Here is a 25671-nt window from a genome sequence, read left to right on the forward strand (position 1 = left end):
GGAACATGAGACATGCAGACGCGTTCTTCCCTGACTCAGCTCTGAATCCTGGGAGGCCCCCCAGGAGAATCAACACTACTGACAAATGATCCTCTCAGGGCCGACCCGGAGACCAGGCGTACCCCGATGGGAGAAGATGCAACCCACAAGGTGGGAAGGTCCAGAAAGTCTACCAAAGTGGCAGATAAACCTGGGTTTGCAGCTCATAGGTGTATTTCATCCCAAGCTCTGTTCCTTTTGCTCCTGCATACAAACAGGGCCACCTCCCAGATCATAAGGCAGATCCTATGGCTGTGGCATAAGGAGCCTAATCTAGCACCCAGGGCTTCAAGGGGCAAAGCAAGCGTCAGTTCCTGCTCTCTGCAGGGCATGAGTGCTGCTCAGCAGCAGAACACTTGCCTAGCATGCTGGAAACCCTAGGTCACATTCAACCCTGCAGGGCCTGAAGCATCTTCAAGGGCACCCAGACTGCCATCCAGTGCTTCAGGGTGGGTAGTGACTGGGCAGAGAACTAAGACACAGACATTCCCGTACCTACAGCTGCACTAAGAATTTTATTAACCATCATTTTATTAACCAGGGGCTTCTAAACCTACGAGATACTCGCTATTGGAAGGTATCTCTAGGAGCAACGGCCCAGTCTCCCACTAGCTGAATGACACTGACTACTTGCTTAATTTCTCACGTGCATCATTTCCTTGCTTGAAAGTTTGCTGACTCCTCCTCCATCTCCCGGAGTGGTTGTGGGACTTAGACAAGCAACACAAACACAAGGCAGTAAGAAAGAGAGCGAGCCTTCTGGAAGGCAGGATGTCCTCTCTCGACCCCCAGCGTCACTTGGCTGCCTTGATTAGGGGCCGTTCTGTGAGAAAGTGTTCCTGAGCACCAACAGCACAGGTGGGACACAGTCCTTAGCTGACAGAGCTCTCGGCACGAGAGGAAAGTCTTTCCTGTTGGGTCCCAGCACAGACTAGAACCCTCGCCATCGTTCATTACCAAGCAACACAGGAAGCCCATCCTTCCATGGTACAAGTAACGTCAGACACCCTGGTCTATACAGGGTCTTACATACATGTTCACATGTTTAAAATTTTAAAGAAAGGCTGGAGAGATGGCTCATCGGTTAAAGACTTGTAGTGCTCTTGCAGAGGACCCAAGTTCAATTCCCAGGACCCATGTCAGGCAGCTCACACTGCCTTTAACTCCAACTCTAGGAGATTCATTGCCATGGGCACCTGACTCACATATAAATATCACAGGCGTGCGCGCACACACACACTTCATTAAAAATAAAGAAAAAAATATATACATATATATTTTAAAAACCTTCCCATGGGTATTAAAAATTCACTTCCTTCATGGCTGCTATAAATAATAAGCAATTTTAAACAATAATATTAAACAATATCTTTTGAGTGAAGAAACTTAGCGCATCCCCTACCCCATTCCCACCAGCCCCGTGACCTAGACTGAGGTTCCTAGCGAAGGAGACTAAGTCAAAGACCCTTCCTAGAGAGGCTGTTGTGAGTTCCTGAAAAACACAAAATGCTGCTGCAAAGAGGAAACTGAAGCCCTGGTTCTGGCCGAAAGGAACGAAGGAAAAGAGGCCCGTGGGGGGCTGAAGTCCAGGGTCCACCCACTCATTTGCCGGCTGCAGATTCTGCTTCTAGAAAGCCTGAAGACCCTTGACCCTTGCCCTTTTTAAATCTTGGCATTAACTCAGCAATGGAACCTGTAGGCTGTGTCTGAAGGAAGAAGTCACAGGCTAGTTCAGAGGTCTAGCTAGGTGGGGGACAGCTGGTGGTGACTGTCCAACACTGGGAAGACAGACAGCACCACACCTGTGGGGGCTGCTGTGCTGGCAACCTAAAGGAAAGAACCCTGATGATGTCACGTTCTGCTAAGAGAAGGAGGTGAGAAGCAAAAGGCTCCTTCAACTGCTTTTGAATTTAAACAAAAGGCCTGGAGGGAGGAATGGGCACTGCATTTGCAGGAAGATGGGTTGCTATTGATCTCCTCCCCTCCCCCCTCCCCTGTCTCCCTCTCTCTGAGACAGGGTCTCTCTCCGTAGCCTTGGCTGTCCTGGAACTCACTATATAACCCAGGCTGGCAGGATGCTCGCAGAGATCACGTGCCTCTGTCTCCCAAGAGTGCTGGGAATAAAGGCGTGCACCACCACGCTTGGCCCTGATGGGTTATTCTTACTCATTTTCCTCTGTTCATTTCCTCCAGCAAACATAAATATGGAACAAGAGTTATGCAACATCTGGCTAGTCAGAGCTACTGTGCGCTATGGGTGAGCAAGAAGCTGCGGTACCCAGAGTCAAGGCTACTGTGGTAAGCTGCATTATACACTGGGAAGCAAGGAGGGGGCAGACAGGGAACTACCCAGAAGCCACCAGCCAGTATGGCTCTCACCTCGACACCGGACTGTTTGGTAATTTTCACCTGCCAGCCCTTAGAACGGAAGGATGTCATCGGATCAAGCTCCACCAAGTGCGACAATCTCTCTCCTGGAAACATCAACAGGGAAGTGAGTCTGGACGTCAACCCCAGGATGGCCATCTTTGTCCACTCACCAATTCCCATTGCTCCTTCCTAATTCCTGGAGGGCAGCCCTCAATTGATAGTCCCTCTGCCTGACAGGGCTCATGGTCATCCTCCACCTTGGCTATCTAGGTTGCCCTGTCTGCTCCAATTAGGCAAGGCTATCCCATCTCTTTCTATATTCTTGGCTGTAACTCCAAAGCCCAGTCCTCTCTTGTGTGTCTCTATCTGCTTTGTTAAATTGTTTAGCCCTGGCCAATATAGTCACTACAACATGCATTAAACTAATGATCTTCCTGCCAAAATGCAGTGCATGTGTGTGTGTGTGTGTGTGTGTGTGTATTTGTATGTGCGTGTACGTATGTATGCATGTACGTTTGTGTGTGAATGTGTGTATGTGTGTGTGTGCATGCGCCATAGATCAACACTGAATGTCTTCCTCAATCTGGAGCTTACCACTTTGCCTAAGCTGGCCAATCAGCCTGTGCCAGTGAGGCAGCTGTTCTAAAAGGCATCAGAAACACATTCTAGAGATAAATCACAAAGCTGTTTGCTGACACTGTAGCTCTGTTATCAAAAGTACCACACTTAGGGGCCCAAGGAGATAGTCTAGTCAGTCAAGTGCCTGTCACACAAGCATGAGGACCTGAGTTTAGGTCCCCAGCACCTACTGCCTCACTGGCTGGCCTCTGTTTGCTCTGCCTCTTCCCTAGCCATCGCCACTGATGGGCCAAGGGCTTCATCAACTGTGCCAGAGTGATTAACCCAGTTCCTAGTCCACTGTCAGCATGGGGAAGCTAAGGCTCAGGGAGCAAAGTCACCCTTGGCCATTGCACACCCATCAGCCTTGTGTTCCCACCCTTCATCCCGCTCCTGGGGCTGAGGCCTCACCGGTAGAAAATATCAGCTTCAGTTCGTCCTGAGGTTGGAGAGGTCTGTTTAGTACCACCTTCACTTTGAATATCTGTCCGCGTCTGAGTACCAGCTTCTGGGTCTGGAACTCCGACGTGTGGTGGGCAGCGGCATTCTCCTTCCTCTCCAGGCTCACAGAGTAAACAACCAGCGCTGTTAGCACACAGGGTGTGGGAAGACACAGGGCTGAGATTTGGTTTCCAACCTATAAAATGGGTATGTGCACACCAGCCACACAGGATTACGGGGGGTAGAGCTCAGAGATGCCAGTCATAGGTAGCCTTGACCAACGCTTCTACTAGTGGCTGCCAGGTGGCCCCCACTGCCCGTCCTCCCAGCTTTGTAAACTGGTACATGGATGCTGGAGAGGAGGAGGGGGCAGTCCTCAAACTGCTCCCCATTCCTGCCAGCCCGCTGTAGACCAGACTGGCCTCGAACTCACAGAGATCTGCTTGTCTCAGCCTCCCAAGTGCTGAGATTAAAGACCTGTGCCACCACTGCCCGGCATTTTTTTTGTTTTTGTTTTTTGATGTTTGTTTGTTCGTTTGTTTTTAATCATATTGTTTGAGGTGAGAAAGAACCACCCTAGATGTGGATGGCGCCTTCCAGCGATAGCCTGACAAAAGCAGGTCTGAGGGCAAACTGTTCACTCTCAGGCCCCGCTGGCAAGGTTATCTACTCTGCTGGTGTTTTCAAGCTGCTGCCGCCACCATCCCGGGCTGACAAGAGAACCCAGCCTCTTTGGCTTATAACTCTCAACGCGGAATCCTCCAGGCCTCGAACGCTAGCCTGGATGCTGAGACATCTAGTCTCCCGGCCTGAGCAGTTATTGACTTTCAACCTCTCCAGTGTGAAAATTGCTATTGTTGAACTATCTGCGTAAGCCAATATAATAAATACATTGGGCTTTCAACCTCTCCAATGTGAAAATTGCTATTTTTGAACTATCTACGTAAGCCAATATAATAAATACCCTTTAAAATACATTCATTGGGGGTTGGAGAGATGGCTCAGAGGTTAAGAGCATTGCCTGCTCTTCCAAAGGTCCTGAGTTCAATTCCCAGCAACCACATGGTGGCTCACAACCATCTGTAATGGGGTGTGGTGCCCTCTTCTGGTCTGCAGGCATACACACAGACAGAATATTGTATACATAAATAAATAAATAAATGTTAAAAAAATAAAATACATTCATTGTATCGGTCTTGTTCTTGTAGAGTACCCCAGGGTGCACACTACCTACTTTGCACAAACACAGATGATTTCTTCCTAGAGGCCTAAGATTTAGGCTACATGGCCTACAGTAAACTCTCAAGGCACCGAGTCCCTTGTCCTAACAGATAATTTATCACTTGTTAAGGGAGTAAACACTGTGTGACCCCACTGACCAAGTCTCTCCCTTTGGTGCCTGTTGCACCTTGTACCACAAGAAGGCACAGCCATGAGTACATTACATGTCATTCTGTGTGCACTGGCTAGTTTTATGCCAATTTGTCACACGTTAAAGTCATTTTGTAAGATTGGACCCCAAGTGAGAAATGCTCCCACCAGATTGGCCTGTGGACAAGACTGCATTTTCTTGATTGATGTTTGATGTGGGAGGTCCCAGCTGACTGTGGGCAGTGGCACCTTTAGGCTGGTGGTCTTGGGTTGCTATAAGAAGGCAGGATGTGCAAGCCACAAGGAGCAAGCCAGTAAGTAGCACTCCTCCATGCCTGTGTCAGCTCTATCTCAGTTTCTGCCCTGACTTCCCCGAGTGACAGGAGGGTGACCCCAGAGCTGTTGGCTGAAATAAACACTTTCTTCCTAAGTTAGTGATGTGGGATACCCATCTGTATGTTGTGAATGTTTTATTGCCACTGGTTAATAAAGAATCTGCAAGAATCTGCTTTGGGCTATAGACAGGGTAAAATAGAGCAAGGCAGGATTTCCGAACAGAGATGTAGAGAGAAAGTAGGTGGAATCAAAGAGATGCCATGTAGCCGCCGAAGGAGAAAGATGCCCACAGGAGCTCGCTGGAACCTTACCGGTAGGCCACAACCTCATGGTGATGCACAGATTAATAAAGATGGGTTAATTTAAGATGTAAGAGCTAGCTAGCAATATGCCTAAGTGATTGGCCAAGCAGTGTTTTAATTAATTAATACAGTTTCTGTGTGATATTTTGGGTCTGGGCAGCCAGGAATGAACAAGCAGCCTCTACCAAGAGATTGGTGTCCAATGTGGGGCAGTGTTCACTGTGTTCACTGGCCTTCCGAGGCCACCACCAGCTGCTTCCAGCAGGCATAACCGAAGTCTGCTGTACAGACCTCCCGTTATGGGCACAGGAGTCCACTGAACACAGCAACTGTTAAGCACTCTAAACCTTACTCTTCCTGCAGAGGGCTGGGGCCCCTCCAGATTGGGAGTGTAAATGATACATATGCCAAAGAGTTGTCACTGATTTGGAGAACACAGGGCAATCCTCATCAAAGGAACTCATTTTCAGTCAGGGTTTTACAGGATTTCCACAAATGAAGTCGTGGATTTAAAAACAGAATTATCCACTGTACAAAAACTATACAAATGTTCTTCCCAAAGAAACCAAAGCTTACAGCAGGTGGCAGCCCCTCCAGTAATGCTAGCACAAGAGTGAGGCCAGCCTGGGCTGCCACAGTGAGATTCTCAAGTCTGTCTCATCCCCACTTTAACCTCCAAAGAAAACAAATTAGATGCTTTGGACTATGAAATAAATAAGCAAAAAACTGCTAGGGACATAAGGAATTCAAAACAGTTGTGGGAGGGTGAGCTGGAGAGATGGCTCCGCAGTTAAGAGAACTTCTTGCTCTTCCAAGGGCTCAGGTTCGATTCTCTGCACACACATGGTGGTTCACAACCCTCTGTAAGTCCAGTCCCAGGGGATCAGGTGCCTTGGTCACCAGACACACAAGTGATGCACAGACATACATGTAGGCAAAACACTCACATATATAAGATAAAACAAAATAAAAGTTAAAGAAATATTAAAAAGACAGATTTAAAATAACTTCTAAAAATAAAAGTTCTTAAAATTAAATGCAGAGTGAATGGAGCTGCGGAGATGGCTCAGCAGTTAAGAACTCTGGCTGCTCTTGCAGAAGACCACAATCCATTCCCAACACTCGCTACACTCACAACTGTCTATAACTCCAGTTCCAGGGGATCCAACATACTCTTCTGCCTTCCATGGGCACCAGGCACACACGCAAATAAATATAATTTTCAAAAAATATCAAAAGGCTCCCAAGGTGGCTCCGTGGGTAAAGGTGCTGCTTCCAAGCCTGATGACCTGACGTTCTACCTCAGAACCCCCATGATGGAAAGACTTACAGACTTACAGACAGTTGCCTCTGACTTCCACATGTGTGTAATAGCCCTCTCCTTCTCTTTCTCTCTCTCCCTCTCTCCCTCTTTCTCTCTCTCTTAAAAATCATACATATAACGAGAACTGTGACCTAGGGAGCAGACTGGGAACGTGGAGGTGGGTTTGAGGGGCCCGAGATGCGGGGACAACGGGAGCTCTAGGAAGAGAGCTGCCAGTGCACCACCCACCAAGACAAGATTGCTGGGGTGGTGAGAAAGTGGGTGTCAGCATGGAGAGTAAAAATGCCTGCTGAGAAACCTGCTCCTGTACCAGACAAGCATCCGTGAAAGCAGAAACAAAAGCTGAGACAGACACTGTGACCCCCTCTGGAGAGGGAACTGGAGTCACAGGGGTACAGGGTTAAGTTTTACAATGACCAGTTATTACTTGTTTTGCTTGTGATTCTTTTGTTCTTAAAGAAATGATTCATTTTCTCACCCATCCTGAAAGTCCTCAGTCATCAGAAAGAACCTCTCAAGTGCATTAGGCCCCCCTCACGATGCTCCGTCATTGGTGACCCTGGACCCTTGGCCATTTTCCTGAGTGCTTCTCCCCTTAACATACCGGCTGGGTCAGGAAACTACATCTTTTTTTCAAGCTGTGGTCTTAGCTAGGATATCTTCCTTCCTTCCTTCCTTCCTTCCTTCCTTCCTTCCTTCCTTCCTTCCTTCTTTTCTTTCTTTCTATTTTAATGGTTTACTTGTTTTTATTTTATGTGCATTGATGTTTTGCCTGCCTGTGAGGGTGTTAGATCCCCTGGAACTTGCGTTATAGACAATTTGAGCTACCATGTGGGTGGTGGGGATTGAACCCAGGTGGTCCAGGAGAGTGACCAGTGCTTTTAACCACGGAGACATCTCTCCAGCCCCTTAGTAGGGTTTCTGTTGCTGTGATGAAAGACCATGACCAAAGCAACGTGGGGAGAAAAAGGTTTCTTTGGCTTACGTGTCCCCAGTCATAGTCCACTGAGGGAAGCCAAAGCAGGAACTTAAACTGGACAGGAACCCAGTTTAGGTAGAAGCTGATGCAGAGGCCATGGAGAAGTGATATTTACTGGTTTGCTCCTCATGGCTTGGTTCAACCCACCTTCTTATAGAACCCAAGACCACCTGACCGGGGAGGCACCATGCACAATGGCCTTCCCCCATCAATCATTAATTAAGAAAATGCTGTACAGGCCTGACTACAGCCTGATTTGATCCAAACATTTTATCAGCCATAGTTCCTTCCTCTTAAGTGTCCCCAGTCTGTGTCAAGGTGACATCAACAAGGTTGCATGGTTGTCCCTAGCCATTCGCAAAGAACTTTCACAGACTTGTCCTTTATTATGGCTGAGAAAACCAAAAACCACACTGCTAGCCAGTGTATAGCAGACTTAAGCCCGAACCATCTCTCTGACCAGCAGACCCTCCCAGCATACACAGCCATTACCAAGCCCCTGGCCCTGCTATCCTTCTCCTCCGAATGTGGATGAGCATTCGGCCATCTGAAGAATCGAGGTGGCCTAGGGGCTACGAAGAATTATGTTGTCACCCAATGTCACTCAAACTACACCCCTTCGCAGAGCTCCAGAGTACTCATTCCTTGCCTGACCCATGGCTCTGCATTCAGAAAGAGGCCGCACAATGCTTGATGCCGGCTCACAGAGGACCTAAGAGACTCGCATGGAGAGCTAAACGCAGCAAGCCTAAGAAAGTGTGGGTGAAAAGTGAGCAGGCATTCTTATCCCTGCGATTGTTGGGGGATCTGAAATTACTGTGTATCTGAAAATGTGGCTTTCTTCAATGAATAAGACAGCAAGCCACGGATTAGATAGGAGGACAATGGCCCAGGCACCCTGCCTTGATGCAAGTGGTTAGCTCAGAGTGCTGGATAGCAGCAGGTACCCAGAAAGCCAAGCTGCCATAGTGCAGATTGTACCCACTCACCACTCCTGGTGTCCATGGTCCTGCTGCCTCTCTCTGCAGTCCTGATGCCAATGGCACTGCCACAGTGAGTCTCGGAGCAGGTGTGGCCCCTTTTTATGTGGTCCTGGGGTAGATGTGGCTTTGCAGTGGCTGCCAAGGGGCAAGGCTTGGGACCATATCGATCAGAAACAATAAAACTTTAACCATCTTCCGTATCAGCCCTAGGAGGAAGTCAGGAGACAAGATGAGCTGGCTTCAAAGGAGGGGCACTGAGAATGGCACCATGTGTCTCCTGTGACTCCAGGAACAAGTCCCCAAAGCCAGGGTCCTGTGACCCCAGGAACAAGTCCCCAAAGTCAGGGTCCTGTGACCCCAGGAACAAGTCCCCAAAGCCAGGGTCCTGTGACCCCAGGAACAAGTCCCCAAAGCCAGGGTCCTGTGACCCCAGGAACAAGTCCCCAAAGCCAGGGTCCTGTGACCCTACGAACAAGTCCCCAAAGCCAGGGTCATGTGACCCTACGAACAAGTCCCCAAAGCCAGGGTCCTGTGACCCCAGGAACAAGTCCCCAAAGCCAGGGTCCTGTGACCCTACGAACAAGTCCCTGAAAGCCAGGGTCCTGTGACCTCCAGGGAAACTGGGAAGATCTTAGTACGTGGCTTTATTGTTTTTAAATAAAAGTTGTCTAATAATTTTATTTTTGTTTATATTTTTAATATGTAATGCACACACGATTCAGGATTTTTCCAGTATTACCAGCCACCAATTCCTACTCTCTTTTAGACCCCGACAGACAAGCTGTCCACTGAGAAGACAGCATGTGCACGCATTACATGAAATATACATACCAATGTGTTCTGAATCCTCAGCGAGGCCTTGAGGGTGTTGGAGCCTTTGCTGTCCACATGTGGCTACATCCCACAGTTCTTCCCATGGTTAAGCAGCAGTTCCTTCCTTTCAGTGCTGCAGGGAAAGGATTTCACATAGGTCACTCCTCCTCACACTGTGTCTGTAGGAAGAACCACAGGCCTTGTGGAAACACTGGTCCATGCATGCCCAGATGTGTGTCTTGTGGACATCCATTCTCTGCTTCTCTTAGGGGTACCTATAAGGTGTTTTGTTTGACTGGGGGTCAAACATTTATATGTGTACATGTATGTAGGTACACTTACCTGTACATGTTATGTGCAGGTTACAGCTGCTTGTGCACATATGTCTGGAGACCAGAGGTTAACATCAGGTGTTGCCTTATAAAATTACATACCTTTAAAAAATTTTATTTTATGTGTATATATGTGTATGTGAATGTACACATGTGTGCAGGTGACCATAGAGGTCAAAAAGGGGTGTTGGATTCTCTGGAGCTGGAATTATAGGTGGTTGTGAGCTGCCAAATGTGGGTGGGAGGAACCGAACTCAGATCCTCTGCAAGAACAGCGCGTGTTATTAACAGCTGAGCAGCTGCTCAGCCTAACCACATTATTGTTTGGAGAGTTTCACTGAGGTTAGCTAACCAGCAAATTTCAGGGATCTTAATGTCTCCGTTCTCTCCCGCACTGGGAATACAGACATGCTCTGCCATGACAGCTTTTCCACGGTTTCTAGAAGATCTGACGCAGGTCCTCACGTCTGCTAGGCTCGCTATCCACTGAACTATCTTCTCGGCCCATACCTGTAACCTTTTCACCGAGGCTGATTCTTGTTTGACACAACAAAAGCCCCAGAGCAGGAGTAAGGCCTGAGTCCCAGCATTCAGAACTGTGCTGTGTCCTCGGAAAAGTTGTCTGAGGGAAAAGTTTTTCCTTCTGGGGAACAGGAAATTGCCCTCACTGGCACTCGTCCCCCTGGGTATCAGAGAGCTTTTTGGCACCTAAAGGCTGAGAATCTGCATCTGCAGATCTCAACTGCTGAGATTTGTCCCAATGGCTCTCTCTCGAACTAACAAAACAGCCCGGGCAGGCTCGCTCCGCAGGGTTCTACAGCCCGGGCAGGCTCGCTCTGCAGGGTTCTACACCCTGCTTTCAAGTCAAGTACACTAGCGAGAGACTTATGTTTCTATTCTCGTAGCATCAGAACTAGGACCATGTGCATGAATTATGTAAAACTAAGGCTGCTCATCATCTGAAGTGGAAGGGAGCGAAGCCTCTGCAGAGTCCCGGCCCAGGGACCACAGGGTCTGTATTTACTCTCCTGGTCTATGCGAAAGAGGGACCTGAAAAGCACAAGCTTTCTCCAGGGCCCCCGGGCGTGAGAAGACATACCCACAGAGAACAGACCGTGTACTTTGAGCAAGCCGCTTCGCCTCTTTGTGCTTTTGTCTTCAACCACGAGAACCTGGGAGGTGATGAATTCCCGCGCTCCAGGTTATGAGGAGGCCTTCAAGGTTCTGTTATCCCACAGGCTCCTGGTACCTAGACTAGAAGGCGTGCTCCATATAGGATGCTGCCTTGGCTTTACAGCGCAGGAGCCCTGCTTGGCGTTATCTAAGGAACACAGCCAGCTTCCCTCCCTCTCCTCCACTCTGCTGGCTTTTGTTTTACTTTGTGGCATTGGCATTTCTCTATTAGGTGGTGCTAGGTGCCACCTGTGTTCGCATCTTCCCAGTCTGCTCCACAGGGAGCAGCGGCTGGTGACGTCGCAGGGGCTGTCACCTTCCAGAACTGCTGCTCCAGCTGTACAGGGCCTGCTGGTAGAGCTTGGGGGCTGTCAGCCTATCCCACATTCTTTGTTCTCCTCATAGGGCTGATCAGGTGATCAGGCACGGGTCCCACCATGGGACAGAGGCTTCGAAGGCAACTACCCGGGAAATAGGTACCACTGACCTCAGTTCAGAGATGGCAGGGTCTTGGAGGAGAGAGGGGAGAGAAGGGGGGAGAGGAAACTGGCAGGAAAGTTCTAGAAACTTGCAGGTGAGACATTGGAACTGCCAGCCAGGATTGGATTTGTCCATCTTTTGCCTCTGCCCCACGGCTGGGCTCATGTTGAGAGATCTTGCTCAGGACTGAGTATGTGAGGAGACAGAGCCAACTAAAATAATGTGTGAAGATGTGCCTCACCGGGCCGCAGCAACAGGGTTCAGCTGGCCCACCCGACAGATGCAGGGGAGGGACCCTGGGGACACGTGAGCGACAGCTTGTAAGCCAGGTTCTCTCCTCCCGGAAGGAAAGCCTGGGAAGGGATGCTTGTGGGGTTTCGTGCCGGCTCTGCTACCCAACCTCTACACTCCCGTCCCAGTTGTGAGAAAGGAGCAGTCCTAGGCCTGGCAGCCATCCCGGTGCCACAGGAGCTGCCCTGGCGCCACACGTTGGTCCCGAAGCATAAAGATGTCCTCTTGTACGTCTGGCCTCGCCATCTGTGGAGACAGGGAGGGGTTGGTAAACAGCACCCAGAGACCTCTAGGAACATCTTTTCTTCTGGTATCTGAACCTCTGCTTATCTCTGTTCTGACTCGTATGTATATAAACAACTTTACAAGAGAAAATGAAAGATTCCAATAACCCAGGAAATCTCTACTCATCAAGCCATCCAGGCTTGACACGTTGATTGTGCCGGGGCCATGCTGATTTCAGAGTTACCTCTGCTCACAGCCCATCAGCCCTGCTGGGGCTCACCGCCATGCAGTGGTGAGCTGTGCTTTCCTCTGCTGTACCTGCTGTGGGTCCAAGGCTTGACTTCTTGGCTTGATTAAGATCTGTCATCTGGGGTAAACTGTGCAAAGGGTGATCAGGACTGATGGCCATGGTACCAAGTAGAAAGACCTTTTAGGATGCTGCGGGAGGTCAGTTAGGGGACAAGGAAGTGCAGCTGATGGCTCCCGGCCCTTCTATGTCCAGGGGGCAGATGCAGGGAAACATGAGCTCTCTGAGCCCTGTTTCCTAGGATGTAGGAGCTGAACAGCCATTGTGAAGCATGGCCACAACCCCAGCCATTAGAAGGTAGGGGCAGAAAGACCAGGAGTCATCCTCAGCTATATCATGAGTTGGAGACTAGCCTGAGTTACATGGCTCTGTCTTAAAAACGTCAGTAACTTGAGAAGAGAATCGTGAAGAACCATTCTCTGTCTAGCCCATTCCTGGAGCCAATTCCAGTGGCGTCTGTTGTGTTTCAACAACTTCCCTGCCTAGGTCCCGAGAACCCAGAACACATCTAGGCTTGTAGGAATAATGTGCATTTCCTAGCTGACCACCACAGTAACTGTAACGTCATGTTTCATAATATAAAAATCATCATTCCAATATATCAACAAGCCATTGTCCTTAAAGACTCATAAGACCTATAAAAACAAAAAGGAATAAAAATTTCTATCTCCTTCTCAAGGTCAGGAACTAAAACATTGTGGTTACCCTAATGCCCCAGCCTGTGTCCCCTCCTACACCACTTTGTCAAAATTAAACACTACTCTGAGTTAGGGCTTTTTTCACCCATCACCCACCCGCCTGCCCATCATTTATCTATATCTGGCTTTCTGCCTGCCTGCCTATCTGTCTATTTATCTATCATCTCTCTAATCCATTATTTATCTAATCATCTACCTACCTATTTGTCTACCTATCATCTGTCTAAGAACTGGAAATTGAATGCAAAGCCTCAGGCCAGCAGTCACTCTACTACCGAGTAGAGCTCTATTCTCAGTCCCCTTACTGGTGTAAAACACCATTCACGTGAATATTTTAAAATAAGTAGCACTGTTTAGGGCTTTCTTCGTCTTCCTTCTCCTCCTCCTCCTTCTGTTTTGTAAAGGGTAGTATACTGAAAGTGTCCTTGTTTTTTTTTCATATTATGGTGTGTGCATGATGCACGTATGCATGATGTATGTGAGCATACTCCTGCCAGTGTGTGTGTGTGTGTGTGTGTCAGAGTCAGACGGCAGTCTTGGGTGTGGGTCCTCATCTTCCACCATGTTTGAAGTAGTGTTTGGCACAGTGCTCCACGTGACAGGGTAACTGGCTTGCAAACCTCCAGGCTTTCTCCTGCCTCTGTTTCTCCTCTTGCCATAGAATTGCTGGAATTACAGAGGTACTGGCTTGCCTGGCTTTTATGTGTGTTCTGGGGGTCTGAACTCAGGTTCTCATATTTGTACAGCAAATACTTTACCCTGAGTCATCTCCTCAGCGCCTACATTAGAGTTTCGAGATTTATCCACCCATGTGACCCATGCCTTGTTTTCACAGCTAGGGTCCAGTCTCTCTCTCCTATTTTCCCCCATTGATATTATTACCTCAAAAATTTCTAATTATTAACACCAATATGAATATGAAATATGTAACAAAAGAAATATTAATATGAATAAAATGAGAGAAAAATATGAAATAAAAATAAATATTAAAAACATGTATAAAAAAGACCACATATGAATTTTAGGTAGTACCATCCTAATAATATTGGATTTTCCAATCCATGAACGTGTCTTTCCAATTACCATGTTCCCTAATTTCTTTCAGCAATGTTTTATAATTCCCTGGTTAAATTTATTTAATTTTCCTCTTTCCTTTTGATGATGCTGTATGTGGAATTGTTTATAAATTTTCAAGTGCCTTAGGGTCTGATCACTAGCACCTCCTCCTACCTAGATGGCTGCAGGGCCTCGAATAGGTTCTGCTTCTGCTCCTGCCTGCAATAGAATGTTCTAAGTATAAACTAACCCTTTAAAATGTTAGTTGGGTTAACTATCTAGAGTCAAAAAAGCAAGTCACTTAAATAATCTGTATTATCTGGATGTTTTTCCATTCATCAAAATTAAAAACTCATGTACAGGGCTAGAGAGATGGCTCGGTGGTTAAAAACACAGGCTACTCTTCCAGAGGACCCAGGTTTGATTCCCAGCTCACAGCAGTCTCTAACTGCAGTCCCAAAAGATCTGATACCCTCTTCTGGCCTCTTCAGGCCCCAGGGGGTATACAGACATGTGTGCAGGGAAAACACCCATATACATAAAATAACAAAAACAAAGGTTAAAAACCAGACAACTCATTGATTCAAAAGGCACCTTGATAGTACAAGGAAGTGAAAAGACAACTTCCCAAAAGGGAGAAAGTATTTTCAAATCATACAGCTAAGGGACTTTTTGCTGTACTTTGAAGAGTATGACAATTATCACTCTAAAAAAAAATAGTTTTAAAAGGGTCAAAGCTGGGGCTGGAGAGATGGCTCAGTGGGTAAAACACTTCAATCTCAGAACCCATGTAAAGTTGAGAATGACAAACATCTGTAATCCCAGTGTCCTACAGTGAGAGGGGAGGCCAAGACAGACAGACAGACAGACAGACAGACACACATATACAGACACATACGAGTGCGTTCACACACACAGAGAACATCCAATCAAAGCTCTTGGTTGCTGTGCTTGCACAGGGTGGGGGTTCTGGTAAAAGAACTGGGGTTATAAACTGAGGCCACCCTCCCTTACCCTTTAGGGAGGGCTAAAGAGAGACTAGCTTTCAGTAGAAGAAAGGTCTTGGGAAGGTGCTCAGGCAGGGGGCCCTGGTCCAGACTGGCCTCCTTCCTTTTGTCTGTATCCAGGATTAAGGGCTTTTCCAGTTAGGGCTGCTGTTGCTGCGCTGAAACTCCATAACCAAAGCAATTTGGAGAGGACAGGGTTTAGTTGGTTTACACTTCAATATCACTATCATCATCAAGGAAGTCAGGACAGAGACTCAAACAGGGCAGGAACTGGAGACTGGAGCTGATGCAGGGGTCACGGAAGGGCATTGCTTACTGGCTTGCTAGGATGGCCAGCCCAGATATGGCCCCATCCAATCCACAATGGGCTGGGCTCTCCCCTACCAATCACTAAGAAAATGTCCTACAGGCTTGCTTCCGCTTCCACCGAGCAGTTTTTTCCACCGAGCCTTTTCTTTTCTATATTTTTTGTTGTTGCTTTACTTGTTTGTTTTTCAAGACAGGGTTTCTCTTTGTAGACCCATCCTGGAACTTGTTCTGTATTAAAGGTGTGTGCCAACACCTGGTTCCTCTTAAGGAGACATTTCTCAACCTCCTCCCGCCCCAGGCAGGGTTTCTCTGTTGCTTTGGAGCCTGTCCTGGGACTCCCTTTACAAAGGGACCAGGGTGGCCTCGAACTCAAGAGATCCGCTGGTCTCTGCCTTCTGAGTGCTGGGATTAAAGGTGTGTGCCACCACCTCCAGGCCAGGAGACAGTCTCGGATGAGGCTCCATCCTCTCAGATGACTCTAGCTTGTGTCAAGTTGACATAAATTGTCCAGAACAGGGTGGGGTCTAGGCGTGGATGGGATCTAGGTGCAGACTGAGTTTCAGGAATGTGACAGTGTAGAGATCATAAATAGGTCTGGGCAGTGACTGGTTACCAGGCAGGGCTAAGTGTGGGAGGCTCTGGCCAGGACTGCCTGAGCCACTCCGCTCAGGCAGAAACAGTATCGTAGATTGGATTTGAGGATCTCAGTTCTGCTGGCCTCTCCTCTCTCTTACCCCTCTGCAGTGCCCACCTTTTTCAGTGTCTTCTAAGACAGCATCTGGGAATACTGGGCAAGAGTCAGGGTTGTTGCTAACCCCAGTCCCTTGCAGAGACTGATATTAAAGCATCCTCTATTATAGATCAAGCCCAGCCAAGTATGGAGGCTCATTCCTGTAACCCCAGTCCTTGGAAGGCTGTGTGACTTTGAGATCAATCTGACCTACATAATGAATTCATCATAAAAACCAAAACCAAACGCAAGACCTCTGCAAGTCTGATCTTTTAAACTGTCCAAAGTCCCTCCAAAGTCATTTTTCCCAAAAAAAGATACACAAATGACTCATAAGCACAGAAGAGATGCTTGGCACGGTTATTCATTATAGAAATGTAAATAAAGCCACAGAAGATACCACTAGGATGGCTGAGATAGTGTCAATGGTCAGCCCCACAGACTCTTGGGAATGCCTGGTGCAGAACAGTCGCACTGCGGTTGGTTGGTACCATTCCCTGGCTGGAATCCGCAACTGTGTAAGAGGAGAGACGGAGCTCAGCTCGGTGATGAAGAGCAAGCATTTGTCACTCTCTTCCTAGCTGTGCATGCAATGTGACCAACTGCTCCCGCGTTGCTGTGACGTCCCCAGAGTGGTGGACTGTGTCCTTGAAACGTCAGCCAGAGCCAACCCTTTCTCAAGTTGATTTGTCAGTATTTCAATGACAGGAAAAGAAACCAAAACAACGGCTATAATAAAAAAGATGAACGAAGGTGGGGGTTGGGTATAAACAAAGTATTTTAGATGTATAAAATGTCATAATTAATGTACAATTAGCACATGGTAATACAATATACAATTAACATAAGCATTGAAGAAGATGGTTAGTAATCATGTTGTCAAGGAAGTGGTGAGACTGGAACACTCATACTTGGATGGCTGAACTATATAATGGTGTGGCTGCTATAGTTATTCCTCAAAAAGTGAAGCAGAAATCCCAGCACTCGGGAGGCAAGGACGGGTGGATCTCTGTGAGTCTGAGGTCACCCAGGTCTATATAGCAAGTTCCAAGCAAGCATGAGCTACATATGGAAACCCTATCTCAAAAACAGCAACAAAACAAAAGGAGCAAGTTAAAATGGCTTATCATGTGTCCCAGTAATTCCATTTCTAGGTATGTATTCAATAGAGTTGAAATCACATTTCCACAAGACATCTTGACTACAAATACTAGTATTATAATAACTCCAAAGTGGAAACAATCTATCTAACAAAAGAGCAAATGGTCTCCCTGCAAGGTAGGATGGGACTGAACCATAGAAAGGAACGAACTATTAAAATGTGCTACATTAATAATGAGCTTGAGAAACACTATTTTAACTGAAAAAAAAAAATCCAGGCACAAAAGACCTCGGGAAAAGGCCCACTATATGAAATATCCAGAATAGGAAATTCATAGAAACAGAGGCACCTGTGACAGCTGGGAGTGCAGTGAGGTGTGGGCAGAGCAACCACTGATGGGTGTGACTTTCACTGAATTAATGATGGCTGAAAATCCTGTGGGTATATTAAAAACTGTTGAGCTAACTATAAATAAAAATCAAGAACAGAAGATGGTAACTGCCCTGTATAGAACCTGATGCCAAATCTCCAACCCAGAAGCAAACAAAAAATCTAGGATGCACATCAGAAAGACAAATATTGTCTCATGGTTTATTCTCTTTGCAAAAGAACCAGTGCAAAAAAGACATGAATGCTGCCAATCTTCTCAGGTGATGCCAGAGGCAAACATTTCTGCTTTCCAGAGAACTCATCTTCCCTGTAGAAAAAGAAGTCTTGATCCTGTGGTCTTAAGTACCTGTGGACTAGCCAGTATCAAGCATCTCTTTGCATTCAGCGGCTGTCTAGGTTGGAGGCAGTTCCTTCAGCAGTGCCTGGGACAAGATGGACATCTGACCTGCACAATGGCTTGCCCAGAGAGACCCTACCAGTGGCTCTCAGCAACCTTCAATACTTGATTTTTTTTTTAAAATACTTATTTTATATGTGTAACTGTTTGGTCTGCACATGCTTGCATGAGATATGTGTGCCTGGTGCCAGCAGAGGTCAGAAGTGGGCAAATGTGCAAGAACTGTATAAGCTACCACGTGGGTGACAGAAATCCAGGACCTCTGCAAAAACAGCAAGTGCTCTTAACTGTTGAGCCGTTTCTCCAGCCCTCATGCTTGGTCTTGATTGGTGCCTGGCCCACATGGGAACATGTGGAGCCTGCACTACAGGATAGTATGCGAGCCGGGAACTAGGCTGGAGATTTAAAAACACACACACACAGAGACACGGGGATACAAGAATGCCCCCTTTATTATGTTCATGGGCAGCTTATATACGGATCCTTGACTGATAGCCAAGCCCCTGCCAAACACACCAGAAACCACTTCCCTGCCATCAGGAACTCCTGAGGGTCTCCTGCTCAGAGCAGCTGCAAACACAGGAAAACAAGTTGTTTTGCTCAGAGCAGCTGCAAGCATAAGAAGTTGTTTACAGGAAATTCAGGGACTGGGGGTCCACAGCCCCCATAGGGGGCCTTGAATGGCTTTCTCACTGGCAGAAAGACAGGATCAGAACAGACCATCAGGAAACCCTCATAAACAAGGAAGTGGTGAGTGACGACAAGGTCCTGAGACTCGGTACAGTTTGCCATGGGGCTCTGCTCTTGATTTGCTGATGGAGGAGACAAGATTGTGGTGAAGACTAGAGAGATGGCTCAGAGGTTAAGAGCACTGGCTGTTCTTCCAGAGGTCCCGAGTTCAATTCCCAGCAACCACATGGTGGCTCACAACCATCTATGATGAAATATGGTGCCTTCTTCTGTTGGGCAGGCATATGTGCAGGCAGAACACTGTGTACATAATAAATATTTTTTTAAAAATATTGTGCTGAGGGCTAAGCCTCTCTAGGCTTAGAGAAAGACGGGGCTGACAGTCTTTCTAGTCTTCATTAGCTGTGTGATGTTGGACAAGTTACTCCACGGGCTCCTGAGACTCGGTTTCCTCACCTAAGATGAGAATACTAGAGCGTGTTCCTCATGGGGTGGTCAGGTGGTTTTACTATGTCAAAGTGGGCTAAGCAACCAACAGCTTTGCCTTGGCTCCCAGGAGGGTTTAAAGGAGTTTGGAACTAAGTTTGGCAGAGGTTGTTGCCAGGAGTGCAGAGAGAGCAGACCCAGAAGCACAAACCGGAACTGGACGTCGTGGACTTGCAAACCTTTCTATATTAGAAGTCCGGCCACTGGGGAGTCCAGTATGTAGGAAAGAACAGAAGCTGAGATAGAAACCGTTGTGTGAGCGCTGAGGCCGGGTCCCCGCTGGCAGAAGCAGTTTTTAGAACCTTCATTTATTGGGTCCTGGCTTAGGAAGGAACCACAAGGGCGGAGCTGGAGATGGAGGCAGGGGCACACAGTCTCCGTGAGTACTCCTCCACGACCCCAATTCTGAGAACTCAGCTACCTGGCTACATGCCCTGACCCCCAAAGTTGGAAAGAATTAAGATTCCACATTTATCTTATAAAGTAGGATTTATTAGCCCAAGTTTCCTTCCTCTGCTGTGGATTCATAGGCGTTGACAGACTACCTGACACATTACAAGGGTGCTTCCCACCAGCTGCCGACTCCGGGGTGTGTGAAGGGTCATGGTCAGGTTGGAGGATGCAGGGCAGCCCTGGAGCCCACGAATCGGAGCCCTGTACCAACACGAAGGGTTTGGGCCTCATGCTGGAGTGGTTATCGTCATTTTACAGGAGCTAATGCTCCAACACTCCAGGCTGAGAGCTGGCCAGAGGCCTGCGGTTGGCCGGGCATCTCCTTACGGCCGACAGTCAAAGGCTGCACTCCCAGGCCACCCTGGTGGCAGTCCTACTTGCCAACCCCTGGCTGGGCATCGCGGTCACCTCTACGGTGGGTCTATGCAACCGATTTGCGTCACTGCTGCTTGCTTGCCTCCCAGGTGGGTGGGAGCGTCCTGTGGATCAGGGTGAGTCCACAGAGGATGAGGAACACCCCTCCCCACCACAAGACCTCCTGGCATTCTCCGTACAGCACGTAGCCTAAGATGGCCTGTGGGAGAGACAAGTGTAAGGGACCTGGCCTCCTCCAGTGGGCTCTACCAGGCCTCAGAGGCTGACTTCTTCCTGAGGAGGCCAGACGCCAATGTCTGCTGCTTCACATCCAACTCCCACCTTCACCACAACAATCATGTACTTACTTATGTCTTCTCTGCGGAAGTCAGGGGCTACCCCGACTGAGCAACGAGGCCCAACAGAGGCCAGCAGGTGAGGCCAGTAATCATAAAAGCAAGCTAGGCCTCGTTCCTTCCACTTCAGGACTGCCGTGTCTGCTCCACCTTGTTGGCCTTGGGTTTACACAGGGAACCTGACCAGTCCCCTCTATGCCCACAGCTAATGTCATCATTCCCAGACTTATGAGAGACAGGCCAAGGGACTTCACATGGCTGGTGTGATCATTTCATCCCTACCTAAGCTTTCCAGGTTTAGCTGTTCCTCCACTGGCGAGTCCAACCTCTGCTTGACTTCCTGTCCTTTCTTGAGCCTGAACAAGCAGGGGTTTCCCCAAGGTCAACTCACCCAGAACATGAGTAAGAACAAGGTCACCAGGCTACTCACCGAGCTGAGTATGTTCGAACATGTCACTGTGACAGATGCAATGGCTGAAGACATAGAGAAACTGAGGCCCCGGCTAAAGAAGGTCCACATCAGAGAATTGGTGCTTGCCATGGCAATAATGCCTAAGACACACACGCCAATATTCACCTGAAGGAGAGAGGGTCACTGCAGCTACAACCACCAAGGGCAGAATCTTAAAGGCCCGGGGGATCTTTAGATGCCTACTGCAAAGGATATGTAGACCTTGTTGACAGACTGAGGTACCTGCCTCTAGGTAAGGGGCATGGTTTTCTTTCGTGTAGACCTCAAATTTCTCGCAGCCTAGTAGTCTTTTGGAAAGAGATGACTTACAAAAGGGCATCATCAGGGCCAAGGGCAACCTGCTTGCACAATGGGTAACCGAAGTCTGATCGCTACTGGAAAAGAGTTAGAAAAACTTCCATAGTCTGGAGCCCTTCGTTGCACTCTGGACCACTTGGGCACATCTGCACACCCAAAGGGAGGTGCGCTTCGAGCCTGGCAACTGCAACTCGGTTGGTTCTAAATCGCCAGGAATCTTAAAAAGAAACAAGCGATCTCCTATTGAGGTCGGAACTTGATCCTCTCTTGAAGTCGAGGCTGGACAGAGGAGAGGGCCGGCAGCCCACCTCTCTAGGGGCGTCGTCAGGGCTCCGGCCAGAGACTGGACGAGGTGGGCAACCGGCTATCTCCTCCTAGGAATCACGTGCCGGGTCGGGCTGGGCTCAGGGGTGCACGGGCCTTGCAGGGAGAGGTGATGCGGGCATCCTCCCCCACCCGCCGCTCCCTCCTCGCCCTCCTCCCCCGCTGTCCTCCCGCCCCGACCCACACCTGCCCGCCGAAGGCCAGCTTGGCCGCGGCGGCCGCCAGAGACCCGAACGCGCCGGCACACAGACAGTTGAGCACGCCCCAGAAGCGGCTCCGCATGGCGCCGGCCCGGAGGCGAGCGGGGAGCTCCACGGGGGAGTCGGGGTAGGCGGCTGCGGATACGGCGGTACCAGAGGTAGGCGGCCCGGCCGCCATGAGGCCCGCTGCGCCCGCCGCAGCCGAGCCTCCGTGAGCCCGGCAAGGGCGGAGCCAGGACGAGCATGGGGAAGGCGGGGCGAGGCGAATCTGCCAGTGAGCACCGTGCGCCACTGAGGCGAATCTTCTGCTGAGGCGAATCTGTCACAGTGCTGAAGTGAACTAGATCCCGAAAGACCCCTGCAGCCCAGGGGAAGACGGGGTGGTTTGCAGTTCCATACCTTCTTCCCCTGGGCTTGGATGAGCACCTGAAAATGCTGATTCGGGGCTCTGCAGGTCCTGAAGCCAATGTGCACCGTAAAGATGCGTGGTGGTGCACGCCTTTAATCCCAGCACTCGAGAGGCAGAGGCAGGCGGATCTCTGTGAGTTCGAGGCCAGCCTGGTCTACAACAGCTAGTTCCAGTACAGGATACACAGAGAAGAACCAAAACCAAACCAAACAAAATGTTTCCAGCTCTTGCTCCCTCGTGGATGCAGGGGACAGATCTGGAGGCGTGCAGCTCGAGACAGAAGTTTGGGGAAAGTGCCAAGAAAAGCGTCTTTTTGTTAATCGCTTTCGTTTGTTAACCACCAGAACCACAATCACTTCAAAACTCATTATAAATTATCCAAAAAACTAAAACGCATCACCTACTGTCAGCAATATTACAAGTTAATGGCAATCCTGGACAACTCATCTCACATAAGAGGGATGGGGCAGCCTGGCATGGTTGGTGGCACAGGTCTGAAATCCTAGCACTACTGAGGCTGAGGCAGGATTATTGTGAGTTTGAGGCCAGTCTGGACAATATAGCAAGTACTAGACTAGCCAAAGACTTTTTGAGACTACCTCAAAAATATGTTTTTTGAAAAACGGTTGGGGACCTAAGTTAGTGCTTCCCTAACACATGGAAAATCCTGAGTTCAATCCATGACAGTATATATAGTGGGTACATTTCCTTAAAAAAATTAAAACAAACAAAACCCCAAAGTGCTTTAGAAGTGTATAAAGTGGGCCTGGCTAAGGGTGCACCTCAGGAGGCAGAGGCGAATGGATCTCTGTGAGTGAGAGCAGCCTGGGCTACAGAGTTCACTTCTTGTTCAGCACACTATTCCCGTGGACATTCTTAACATGCCCCATTGTTCCTCATGCAGGTAGTTTTGTGCCGGAAATGAGGGGATGGAGTTTTGGGGGCTGGAGCAATGGCTTAGCAGTCCGGATCCCAGCCACCAGTTTAGGCAGCTTACAACCTCACAGCTCCCCACAACTTCATACCTCCAGGAGACCCAGTGCTTTTCCTGGCCTCCATAGGCAGCTTCACTCATGTACACATACCTGAACACATACACATATAAAAACAAATCTTAAATAAAACCATCGATTATCCCAGGTAGCTGTATGTGGTATAAACGATTTCATCCGCAGTGAAGGAAGTTGACATGCAGAGGCCTCGTCGTACTGTTTCTCTTGATGGTGGAGAGATCTTACGCTGTGGCAACGGGCAAGCGTAGCTAAAACAGATCTAAGCTGCTTCTGTCATGGTTTCCATCCCAGAGATTAGGAAGGAACATTGCTTTTAGCAGAAATGGTCTTCATGTTTTAGCAGAGGAAGGCAGACAACTGTTCGCATCTGATGTGTGAGGTGTAGAGAAACAGTGTGGCCAACAGAATTAGAGATTTCAAAGCAAAGCTAGTGTGTTGACTTGGTTATTATTTGTGTATCCAATGTCAAAACCTAACAAACAATCTGGGTGTGGTGGTGTATACCTAAAATTCTCAAACTTTGGAGGTAGAAGCAGGAGGATCAGGAATCCACGGGCATCTTTGCCTACATAGTGAGATCAAGGTAAACCTGGATTACACAAGACCCTATGATCCTGGTCAAAAAACTCACAACTAGGGCTTGAGAGTTAGCCCGGAGGATAGGAGTCCTTGTTCTTGCAGAGGGCCTGGGTTTGGTTCCCGGCACCCAGAGAGCTCACAGTTATCAGTAACTAGTTCTAGGAGATCTGGCACCCTCTTCTGACCTCCAAGGATACCAGGCACACATGTGGGACAGGTACATACATGCAGGCAAAATATTTATACACATAATTTTTTTAGCCCCCCCCTCGGAAAGAATTATACACATAATTTTTTAAAACCCGTTTCTGAAAAAATTTATTTGACTGTATAAAAAATTAGACATGTATAAAATGCTCATGACAATAGTTATAAAAAACAAACAAACAAACAAACGTATAGGAACAAGTTTGCTACAAAACAGTCAGCCATCAAATTCACATCAAGTTTATCAAAGGTGAATCTAAGGAGAAAAGAACTTAGCCAACATTCACCAGAGACCTCAGCTGTAGGTTTTTATTTTAAAGGTTCTCCCAGAACTTACAAGTGACCTTAAGCCTGCAAGTGCATTGTTAGCCACTTAACAGTCTGCTGTTGCATGCAGAACATCCATAGAATACTGAGGGTCACTGCACACCATGGTTTATAATGAAGGTCTCTTAGTTTGTCTCTATTCCTTGGGCAAGTGCAATCTCACTTTAAAGAACCAATCTAGACAACGTGAGGTCTAGGGAGCTGCCTAGGAGCTTTAGAACTCATTCTTTTTCTTTTCTTTCAAAAATACATTTTCAGCACGCAACTTTTCTGTCTCCTGTAATTTAAAAAAAAGAAAATTAAGTTTCTAATTGTTATAGAAGCTATTTTCTTTACTTCAGTATATATTCAAATTAAAGCTACAATATTTAGTTGTTTGTGAATATTAAGTAAAAATCTGGCACCTGTAAGATTAGAGTGTGACCCTGTCTCAAAACACAAAAAAGTAAAATAGCAATGACTAATTTATTTTACTAAAATAATCATTGTTAAGCCACCATAAATTTATTTAGAATAGTTTCCAGTTTACCTCAGCAAGCCTGACGTTTTCCTTCTTGAGACGCACTACATACTGGATCTTCTGATGTAGGTTTCGATGACCTATCAATTTTCCGTTCTCCTCAGCAAGATACTCGAGTTGCTTTCTCAGCATCTCCATTTCCTGTCAACCCAAGGACGGGAAGATCACACTGTGCACACCCTCTCACCAGCACCAATGGAGCGCTGGCCAAGGTTCTGTGGCCTTCTGCACACTAGAGAAACTGAACCAGGGATGTGTTTTGTTAATTCTGGACAACCCGACGCACCTGGAAAGTCCTCTCTCTTTCTTCGTACATTTCTTCCAGCTTTGACCGCAGCTGCTCCTTTTCCTGAAATGCTCTCGACTCCAGAGTTCTGGTTCTCTCGATCTCCTCACCCATCCTGCGGCAGACCTTTTCCTTACTCTGAAGAACACTCTGGACTTCTTCTAGCCTGGAAGAATAGCATTACTAACAATATTGCAAGAAAATATAGTTATAAAACAGGACTCAAACTAGGCTTTTCCTTCTAAGTTCAGAATTTTGATTTCTTCAGGACTCCTGTAGAGCTGGCAAAAGAAGACAGGCTTACTTCTTCTTAAAGGTGCACACCTTTAAATCCGAGCACTCCCGAGGCAGAAGGTAGACCTCTGAATACAAGGCCAGCTTGGTCTACAGAGCAAGTTCCAGGACAGTCAAGATTACACAGAGAAAACCCTCTCTTGAAACAAAGGCTAGAACTGGGGTGGACCTAGGTGGCGAAGGCTTTGCTGACAATGGCTCGGGCCCTGGGCTCCACTTTCCTCAACACAGTAGAGGGATAGTACTGAATATCAGATGTGACTGCTTTGTTAAATCAATGTTTTAATCCTGAGAAAAACTCTTTAAACCATTTTATTTATTATTTGGAGTC

The 25671-nt window shown here is 47.8% G+C and overlaps 3 protein-coding genes across 4 annotated transcripts in view; all 3 read right to left on the reverse strand.

Moving 5' to 3' along the window:
- The window catches only part of Tgm4 (transglutaminase 4), a 32437-nt gene extending 22493 nt beyond the window's left edge, over positions 1-9944 (reverse strand). The window contains exons 1-4 of the mRNA XM_048423593.3: positions 9595-9944; positions 8770-8969; positions 3439-3612; positions 2419-2513 (exon numbers count right to left, since the gene is read on the reverse strand). Coding sequence (XP_048279550.1) covers positions 2419-2513; positions 3439-3612; positions 8770-8785 — 285 coding nt within the window. The 5' untranslated portion in view covers positions 8786-8969; positions 9595-9944. The remainder of the gene's footprint in view (positions 1-2418; positions 2514-3438; positions 3613-8769; positions 8970-9594) is intronic.
- Positions 9945-19719: 9775 nt separating this feature from the next.
- Tmem42 (transmembrane protein 42) lies at positions 19720-21923 on the reverse strand. The gene is made up of 3 exons (XM_048423925.3): positions 21692-21923; positions 20843-20989; positions 19720-20276 (listed from the first exon to the last, which is right to left on the reverse strand). Exons 1-3 carry the CDS (start codon positions 21881-21883, stop codon positions 20142-20144), a joined length of 474 nt encoding a protein of 157 aa, XP_048279882.1. The 5' UTR covers positions 21884-21923; the 3' UTR covers positions 19720-20141.
- A 2074-nt stretch (positions 21924-23997) lies between these two features.
- Kif15 (kinesin family member 15) overlaps positions 23998-25671 on the reverse strand; it is a 56845-nt gene continuing 55171 nt past the window's right edge. For both annotated transcript variants that reach the window (XM_048423294.3, XM_048423293.3), the window contains exons 33-35: positions 25047-25212; positions 24770-24901; positions 23998-24517 (exon numbers count right to left, since the gene is read on the reverse strand). In XM_048423294.3, the coding sequence (XP_048279251.3) occupies positions 24455-24517; positions 24770-24901; positions 25047-25212 (361 nt within the window). In that variant the 3' untranslated portion in view covers positions 23998-24454. The remainder of the gene's footprint in view (positions 24518-24769; positions 24902-25046; positions 25213-25671) is intronic.

This window comes from Myodes glareolus, chromosome 4 (assembly GCF_982192425.1).
Source record: "Myodes glareolus chromosome 4, mMyoGla1.1, whole genome shotgun sequence".
Classification (NCBI taxonomy): Eukaryota; Metazoa; Chordata; class Mammalia; order Rodentia; family Cricetidae; genus Myodes; species Myodes glareolus.